Below are 9564 nucleotides of genomic sequence, written 5' to 3' on the forward strand. Positions count from 1 at the left end.
ACACAGCGAGAGAGGAAGAGAGAGGGGCAGAGACACAGAGAGAGAGAGAAAGAGAGAGAGGGGGGAGACAGACAGAGGGAGAGAGAGAGAATGGGGCCAGCTGTATCTCACCTCTCCGCGTTTTTTGTGAAGCTCTGTGAGTTCCTCTTGCAGACGATAAAGTTTCTGCTCCAACGCATGGGTTTTCTCCCCTCCTCCCTGTCCACTGCAAATTGACATATATATACAAATTTAAATGTCTGTTCTGAAGTGTAATAATATGAAAATATTGAAAGTTTGAAAATGAACACGACACCCTTCTGTTTTTGTCTCTGTTCTCTTAAAATTACCAGACAACACTTTCAGTCTCTCTTGTTATGTGCCAATGCAATGATACTAAAAATAAAATACATAATATATTTCAATAAATTACAATAAAACATAACAAAACACATACATTTTCATATCATTTACATTATGCTATTTCAGTCCTGAATCAGTATCAAGCCATGGCAATGATGATTAATACATTAGGTAATAATAGTAATGTATTGAGTAATATTCAATCATAACTGCTTTTTTTCATTTTATTTTTTTAAATTCTGCACCCATGAACCTAATGAAGTGTCATAATCTGAAGACCTGTCAACACTACCGACACTCCAAGAAGGCTATCAGGTTAAATGGCAATGGGTGTGACAGTCAAGTGGTCAAAGGGTTGGGACTTCTCAATCAGCAATCTGAGGGTCTGGAGTTCAATGTGGGTGTCAATGCCTGGAGGTTATGGGTGGACATCTCATGGTTTCGGTTTGTTTGTTTGTTTGGTTTTTTTGTCTCTCAGGTCAACACGTTTACAGACCTGCTGTTGGCTGAAAACCATGTGTGTGTGTGTGTGTGTGTGTGCGCGCGCGCATAATATATATATATATATATATATATATATATATATATATATATATATATATATATATATATATATAATATTAACTATGCAGATTTAAGCTCTAGTGCAGATTTAAGCTCTAGTAATCCATTTCAATGCTTATTGTTTTATGGATACATGAATATTCCCAACAATCATGATAAGAACATACTAGTCAGAGCAATGACTAATGGTCACTGATGGGAGAAAAAGACAAAATACTATGACTAGTGTAAGAGATATCTGACTTTGTCTTTTGAAAGACATACCTTATCTCATCTTTTCCAGACTGTTTTCCAAACTTCCCCAACAAACGCACTGAGCTTAGATGAGTTAGAATCAACACCACCACATCCATTGTCCAGACACTAATGCCTTTTTTTCTTTCCTATTAAAAAAAAAAAAAAAAAAAAAAAAATCAAAAGAAGACCGGGCACAGTTATACTGACTGAAGGCATTCCATCATCAACTAATATTTTTTATGGTTAATTAATACCCGAGTAAAAACAAACTTTGAAACAAATACCACACTCAAGCGTTACAGTTAATGATACTTTTCATAAAAAATAGTCTGGTTAACTCATTACAGGTTAACAAATACATGTGTAATGACAAACTGCAAAAGAAATACCACACTTGACTGCTACTGCTGAAATTCAGTTTGTTTTCATTCTAAAACCTGCTTTTTTCTAACTTAAAAAAATAAATAAATAAACAGTGAAGTGAAATACACATTACTTTTTGACACAACCTGTTGCCCAGTCACAACCCTAACATGCAAAGCTTGTCCCTACACCTCTGTGTCTTCAGTATCCACTGGGGAAAACCTTTTATCATTCATTGTGACAGAGACAATTCGTCACTCATTGTGACAGGCACAATTCATCAATCAGACATGCCGTGGCTCTCAGCTTTCACGATCCCATGTGGTCATCTTGTGACTTGAAGCAGAGATAAACGCATGCATGCATACATCAAGTACCACACAACTGTCCTAAAACAAAGGAGGGACAAACTAGCACTCAAAATATTAAGCACATGTATACACAGCGATAGATATCACACACACACACACACACACACACACACACACACACACACACAGAGAGAGCACAGCACAACCACAGAGACATATACCACATATATACAAGTATACACACAGTCACAAAGAGTTTCTGACATAAATATCAAACACACATGTCACAACACATGTGTACATAACATAAGATCAAGTGTGCTCATTCATATAGGGCAACTGGCAATGAAGTACTTGCTCAGAGACCCACAATGTCTCTCACACACTCAGACAAAGTCATTATTTCTCCCTCACCTGCCCCCTCCCATATACCTGCACATGGGCATATATCCAAAACCACCACCTCCACCACCTTCATACTTCTCAGTGTTATTGATCATATCAAAGAAGTCATAACTAAAGTATGCATCCTTTGAAAAAAAGAAAAAGAAAAAAAGAGGAAATAATACCCCAGGAAAACTCCTTGGTGTGACAGTGGTACTCATGAGTCATGTACAAAGTCGGGACCGTACAACAAGGACAGAGAAAAGGGGAAGAGAGGCAACAGAAAGATCTTCACCAAGAAGAGTAAACAACATTCATAACTTCCTCCAATCTCACAGTCAGTCATTTGTGGCCACAAGAGGCCAAGAAGAGAGATCACGAATCTGAAGGGGAGTTATTTCGTTACATAAAATGTTTCCAATTTAATTTCTCTCATCTCTGTGAGACAGTCTCAAAATTTTCCTGTCTGTCTGCAGCTCACTGGCCAGGGCTCCCCAGCTGCAGATAAACTTTAAAGCATCACAGGTTCAGCTTCTCAAGTTTTCTCTTGTGCAGCATTTGTGGATGGAGCCTCAATGTCTGCGAATGCCTCCATCATATTATTTTTTCTCTCTTCTTCTTCTTCTTGGATTAAATCTAAAAGAAATAACACTATCAGCAAAATGTTTCAAGACATTTCAGAAACAATTTTCTTGTGCTTACTTGTGCGTAAAGTTAGTGATGACATTAATGCAAACTGCTGGACAAGTGTCAACAACGCTTGCACTGAGGCGTGATTGACATACATTTTGTGAGTTATATTTTGAGAGTGACTGCGTCTTGTTTGATTGTTTCTGTCATGTTCTCAAGGCACTGTTGGCAAAACAAGTGAATAGATGCTGCCACAACTTTTCACTTTCACTCACTGGATTTATCCATTATCACTTTGAACTGTGAAAAATTGTCACATCTGCTTGCATTTAGTCTATGTCAGTTTACCTTTCAAAACTGAAGACAGACATATGTAAGAAAACTGGCCTAAAAATAACAACGATTTCAATGTTTGATGTAAATCAACAAAGTGATTTCAATGACTGATGTGAATTAATTAATTAAGGAAATGCTTTATGCTATCACCCTCAACCATGCCCAGTCAGGTGGCTAAAGTCAAACAGCAGCAACAGAGCAACAACCAGTGGTGAAGGTCATAACACTTCAATTAGCCTCCCACGTTCAACATTTCAGACAACGGTGAATGACAGTGTTAACAAAGCTGCTACCCTCAATGTTTCTTAACAACCCTTCCCCAAAAGTGCATGTCTCTGTGTTGGCAAAGTCTGATTTTCAGTTCACTTTCAATTACTTTCTTCTTCTTTCCATGATCAGGAAATCGATATGTTACAGTCCCATGAATAAGCCTTTGTACCTTAACAACTCAGATGAACACACCAGAACTTTTAAGTGAATCAAGTTACCCAGTAACAATACAGAGTTTGTGATCTAGTCTGAGTGAAGCTGTAGCGCATGTCACTCATGTAGTAGTGTGGTGAGACAGATGCTGGCAGTATATAAACACGTTGTTTTTTTTCTCTTCAATTTTCTGAATTATTAAAGTAAATCTGCTGACCAAGCTGTTGTTTGTCTTTGGCTGAATATCATTTAATTTATCTCTGAATCTAGTGGTGTGTGTGTGTGTGTGTGTGGTAGGATGTGGGGGAAAGGGCAAGGTATGTGTGTGTGTGTGTGTGTGTGTGTGTGTGTGTGTGTGTGTGTGAGTATGGATGCTTGTGGATGTGTGTGTGTGTGTGTGTGTGTGTGTGTGTGTGTGTGTGTGTGTGTGTGTGTGTGTGAATGTGTTTGAAGTTCTCATTGTACTTGCATGGTTCATGCATGAGACTCGAATCCCACACAAACCCATCACAGCAAAATTGCGGTCTTAACCCCTTCAGTGCCAGGGGGAAAACAGCACAAAGTGGTGCTTCAGGTCATAAAACATTATCCAAAACAATAAGCCTAAAACTGAGAAAATGGTCTGGAGATATCCCACTCCAGATGAACTGTGTGAATTTTCAGCCTTCCAGAGCTATTTCTCTTTTCCTGATGATGTCATCAGTGACGTCACTATGCACATACGTAATAGTCTAATACATAGTCTAATACGTTTACGTCAGTCAAGGGGTATTAAACAGCCTGCCAATCCATGTTAAAGGGACGGCAGGATGATACGGGATGTGGAGTTTGCCAGGGAACCGCGTGAAATCAACAAGTGGTATGGGGTAAAAACCAGGGTCACCCTGACCTTCCTCAGTGCGTGCATGACATAACTGTGATAACACTGTACAGCTGAGCGACTTCTCCATGACCAGCCTGTTCTATCATTGGAAGTCAAGTGGTGCGAACAAAGATCACCTACCCAGAGCCCATTAGACCCAAACTAAAAGAATCGAAAGACAAATGGCGCAATAAAAGATCACTTACCCTGAGTATATTAAAACCAAAAACTGAAAAAGAATCGAATCTGTGAAAGTCAAATGGTGCGACCAGGATCACCTACCCAGAGAACATGAAAGCAAAAAACAAACAAAAAAAAAAACTGAGAATCAAAGGGTGCCACCAGAGGTCACCTACCCAGAGTCAGCCTTGACAGCCAGCTGAAAATTTTCTGCCTTGAGGCGCTCATAGTCGGTCTGAAGCTGTGAATTTTTTCCCTTCAGTGTGGTTGACAGCTCCAAAAGTTTATTATCTGAAATAATACAAAGATATGTTATATCAGATATACCTTCAGGCACTATGCTTAATTTCTAATAATAATAATAATTCCTATCAACTGACTCATCATCGAGATTTCTGTGATTGTGAGTTTACTGACAATAAAGTTGTCTTAATTTGCCGTAATATCTAATTATCTTATTTCACTGTGTTGGCATTCCCATAATGATAGTCAGTGATTTGAAAACTTGAAACTGCATTTATTCGATTTATAACTTAACTCACTGAGTCATTCACAGCAAAAGTTTTCTACATATACTAAAAAGGGAAATTTCCAAAGAATGAATCAAACTAGGTCCTAGTTCAACTTTCTGAATGTGAATGCTGATTAACCACATCTTGATTGTTCCTACCCATTCAGTTCTGTTAAAACACCATTTCAAAATCATGGCATGTTTAAAGATTTGAGATAAAGTGTGTCTTGTGACTCTGTCAGTCTGTGTGTGTGTGTGTGTGTGTGTGTGTGTGTGTGTGTGTGTTTCTGCCAGATTCCAGCACTTCCATTTCCAAATTCAATAAAACCAGGTTATAAATATAATAATTGGGATTCACTATACAGCCAGTGTCCACCATCAGCTGGTCCTATTTGTTGTGCATGGTTCCTCATTCAGTCACTGATTTTTAAAATTATTATTATTTTTATTTTTTTTTTTTATAATAAATTCATCAGTTGTATCGCCTGACTGATCAATGTAAGGTAACACACACACACACACATGCACGCACGCACGCAGGGCTCCTCCTGACAAAAGAAATGTGATTCACACACTTTTATAAACATTTCACATAAAACGAAATAAAAAATCAAGTTTCATGCATTCATTTCACCCTCCAAAACAGCAAACCAGGAAGTGGTTCACTCTCTAAAATTATGGTGATCTCATCTGCTTCTGGGAAGTCCCTGTCCCTTCATTGTTCATAGTATGCGTCAAGTTCAGAACAATCTGTACTCATAGGAGTCAACCGCTTAGTCCATTTATAAGTGCTTGTGACAATGTAAATCAATGTTTAAAAAAAATTAAAATATGTTCATTCATACAATTAGCAAAACACACCCACTGCTGATTCAATCCCAAATCTCAATACAAAGGAGTGTAACCCTTGAGTCTAACAAGTAAATTCCTAATTATAAGATCACTCATCCAACAATCCCACTTAATCACAATAATTACAACCGGGATAAATTTTACCCCTATTCAATTCTGAACAAATGAAGTGATACTGGACATCAGTGCGCTTTGACCTTTGCTGATTTATCAGGTTGTCTGAAAAGGCAAATGTCCCATGGACGGTTATCTTCAAAGATCAAAGCAGGATCATAATGATGTCTGCTGTCAATGTCACTCAATAACTGGCGGATATGGCTCTCATGGACTGTAGCTGCTACAGCAAGGTACTCAGCCTCGCATGACGAAATGCCACAGTAGTCTATTTCCTTGATTTCCAGGAAATAAAATGTTTATTTCTGGTCAGACTGGTTATTGTAACCAGAAGTACCACGTCTATCTTGCCCAACTGGAGTCATTGTATTCTATTACTACAGTATAAGTGTCTTTAACTGCATATTTTCTGTTGCACAACTAATAGTCCAGAGTACTTTTCGGATATCTCAGTATTTCAGCTTAGATAGGTTCTGAGATATTATGGGAACCATCCAGCAAATATCTGGTCTAGTACATACCATCACATAGATTAAACTACCAACAATTTCACAGTCTTTTCTTGGATCAACTGGATCATCACCACTGCAATCATTGAACCAAGCTTTTGTCACAGGGAGTACATTTGGGTTTACAATCTGTTATTTTAAACTTTTTAAGCATTTTCTTTATGTACCATTTCTGGTTCATTTCGACATTTGATTCTACCTTCATTCTGTTCAAAATCAACACCCCCCGACACCCCCTAAGTCGATTATTTTTAATGCAAGTGTGTGTGTACATGTGTGTGTGTACAAGTGTGATCAGTGATGGTTTGTGTGTGTGTCACTGTGTGTGTGTCACTGTGTGTGTGTGTGTGCGCGTGTGTGTGCATGCATGCGTGCACATGTGTGTGTGTGTGCGTGTGTGTGTGCGAGTGTGTGTACAAGTGTGTTTTCAACTCCATGTGAGAGTGGGAACTTGTATACATGTATATCACTGTATGTGTGTGAGAGACAGATACAGATAGAGACAGAAAAAGAAAGAGATCGAGAGAGAGAATATGTCTGTTTTCCATTCAAAATTAGTTCTGTGTGGGTATGCCCGTGAATGTGTGTTCCATTCCTTCAACTACTGACAATGCAAAACCTCAGCATACAAACATGTACAAACACATGCACACACATGTATGCATACACACATAGATACGCACATACTAACATGTATGGGGGAGACTGATTAGGATGGTGAAACGAAACTGCTCCACTGCTCCACCCTTTTTGTCAATCTCTCCCTCCCTCAGTCCCTGCCCTGAATAATGGGTGGTTTTTTGTTGTTGTTTTTTAAATATAAATAAACTCAATGTCAGCCACAGAGCTATTCATGGCCTTATCTCCTTTTATTGCAGAATTTAGCTGAGGAGCCCCACAACTAACCCCATCCTCTCTAAAAATCATCACTCTCTCTTTCATTCTCATCAAGTGAACCATCTGACAAGATTTTGTCACCACAAGCACCAACTTCACTGCCTTCAATGACTTGTAAAGCTTTAACAGCCTCTTGGGTGACAAAATCACAAAGAGTTTTTGCAACATGACAAAGTGCGGTTTCAAGTCACAAAGACCAAGTTGTGCTTTGTTATCAGCCATTCTGAAAGCGTCCTCTTGAAGTAGTGTCAATAAACATCCAGTAATTATGATAAAGAGTGCAATCGACTCCTCACAGATGAAAGTAACAATAAGCTTTCTGACTGGTGGATGTTGGGACACATTAACTTTAATATAGAGCTGTGAAAAATCCTGAAATGTAGGACCCTACACACCACCCTCCACAAAGCAAGACCACAGCCCCAAACAACTGGACCTAAAGGGTGTTAAGCCAATCGGTCACAGGGCAATAATGAAGCAAATGAAACAGAAGTTCATAATATGGTATTGGTAAGGGGGACAGAATACTTATAATAAATAAATAATAACAAGAAGTCTTTCCAATCCAAGAGTTAGGTAAGCACCTGAAAAATGTTGTTAACATTCTATACATGCAGTGTACAGATTTATTTGTAGCCATACTGTCTCCTCAATCCACCCTGGTCACTGTCAGTGTGGCAGATAACAAACACTGAAAGAAAAGTTTGTTTGGTATAGTTAATCATTAATGTTTTAACTTTGTCACAGTTTCTCTCTAAATTCTACATAATGTATATGGTGGTGTTTAAAGGATGTTTTAACCACACGAATATTTTAGTGTCATAAAATCATAATGTGGTGTGTTAACCAGTAATAAATAAAATAATCAGCTTATTTGTAATGTTAGAGAAAAAAATAAGCAGGAACATTCTCACTTAAGTCACTGATTTAGACTTTTTTCAGTTTAATTTCCATTCAAAATCATTACTTTCGTGGAACTGAACCCATTACGTTTACAATGATACGGCTGATCGATTTTAATGTAAGCTGTTACAAACACAAACATCACTTTCACGTAAACATTAGTCATAATCATTCGCTCTTCACGGTTACGGTGTTGGCTTTACAACAGCAAATGAATAAAAGTTTCAAAGAGCCACAGGAAAAATATGAAACATACTTGCTAATATCAAGCTTGCATAAGAACTTGTCTGTTGCTTATTTCGTTTTCTAAGCTGCTGTAGAATGTCGCTTTTCCAAGGTATCCCATTCGACGCCATATTTACGCCTCTGTCAACTTTTTGTGATGTTTTCGTATGAAGAAAATTGACTTTGTACAGACAGCGTTTATGCTGTATGAAAATATTTCGTATCTATGTAACAACTTTTGATTCATTTATCAGAAAGAGGAACCATGTTGAAATACAATCATAATACGGAAATATGGAGGTCAAGGCCGTGGAGTAGAACTAGCTCTCTGTCCAATTTTGTCAACACGGAAGTCGGGACTCGTCTGCATTTGTACAAAGATCGTTGACTGCAAGTTGTGAGGCAAGTTGCGTTTTCTTCCAATACTTTGGATATTGACAGCTCAAACGCTTCTGCTTACAATCACTCTAGAAATATACATTGATCTTGGTGTTAGTCACACAAAAGATGCATTACTAGTTTTACTTTGAACAGCAGCATCGTTGAAAACGCATCGATTTTTGGATGCTAATCAATGCTATCAAAATGACATCATTGATCCATTCATCTGCTAGCGAGGCTTAATGTTAACGGTTGTAAATCGAGCAGCTTTTCGATGACCAAAATGCATTTCCCATCTGATGTACAGTTCAAGAGTTAATGGTGTCAGAACGACTCTCTCTCTCTCTCTCTCTCTCTCTCTCTCTCTCACGCACACACACACGCACGCACACGCACACAGAGAAACACTTAATACTTATGGAGCTCATATCCACGGTTTTGGGTTTTTGGGGGTTTTTTTCGCTGTTGTGAGTATGGTTTCAGTTGTTTTTTGTTTTTTTTCTGTCAGTGTGACTATGTCTTTGCAATATATAATATGCA

The 9564-nt window shown here is 38.2% G+C and overlaps 1 protein-coding gene across 1 annotated transcript in view; it reads right to left on the bottom strand.

Moving 5' to 3' along the window:
* The window catches only part of LOC143289090 (autophagy-related protein 16-1-like), a 35114-nt gene extending 26339 nt beyond the window's left edge, over positions 1–8775 (bottom strand). Inside the window, exons 1-3 of the mRNA XM_076597938.1 lie at positions 8675–8775; positions 4809–4923; positions 112–205 (exon numbers count right to left, since the gene is read on the bottom strand). Coding sequence (XP_076454053.1) covers positions 112–205; positions 4809–4923; positions 8675–8774 — 309 coding nt within the window. The 5' untranslated portion in view covers position 8775. The remainder of the gene's footprint in view (positions 1–111; positions 206–4808; positions 4924–8674) is intronic.
* Between the last annotated feature and the right edge of the window lie 789 nt (positions 8776–9564).

The sequence above is a fragment of the Babylonia areolata genome, chromosome 13, assembly GCF_041734735.1.
Source record: "Babylonia areolata isolate BAREFJ2019XMU chromosome 13, ASM4173473v1, whole genome shotgun sequence".
In the NCBI taxonomy this organism is placed as follows: domain Eukaryota; kingdom Metazoa; phylum Mollusca; class Gastropoda; order Neogastropoda; family Buccinidae; genus Babylonia; species Babylonia areolata.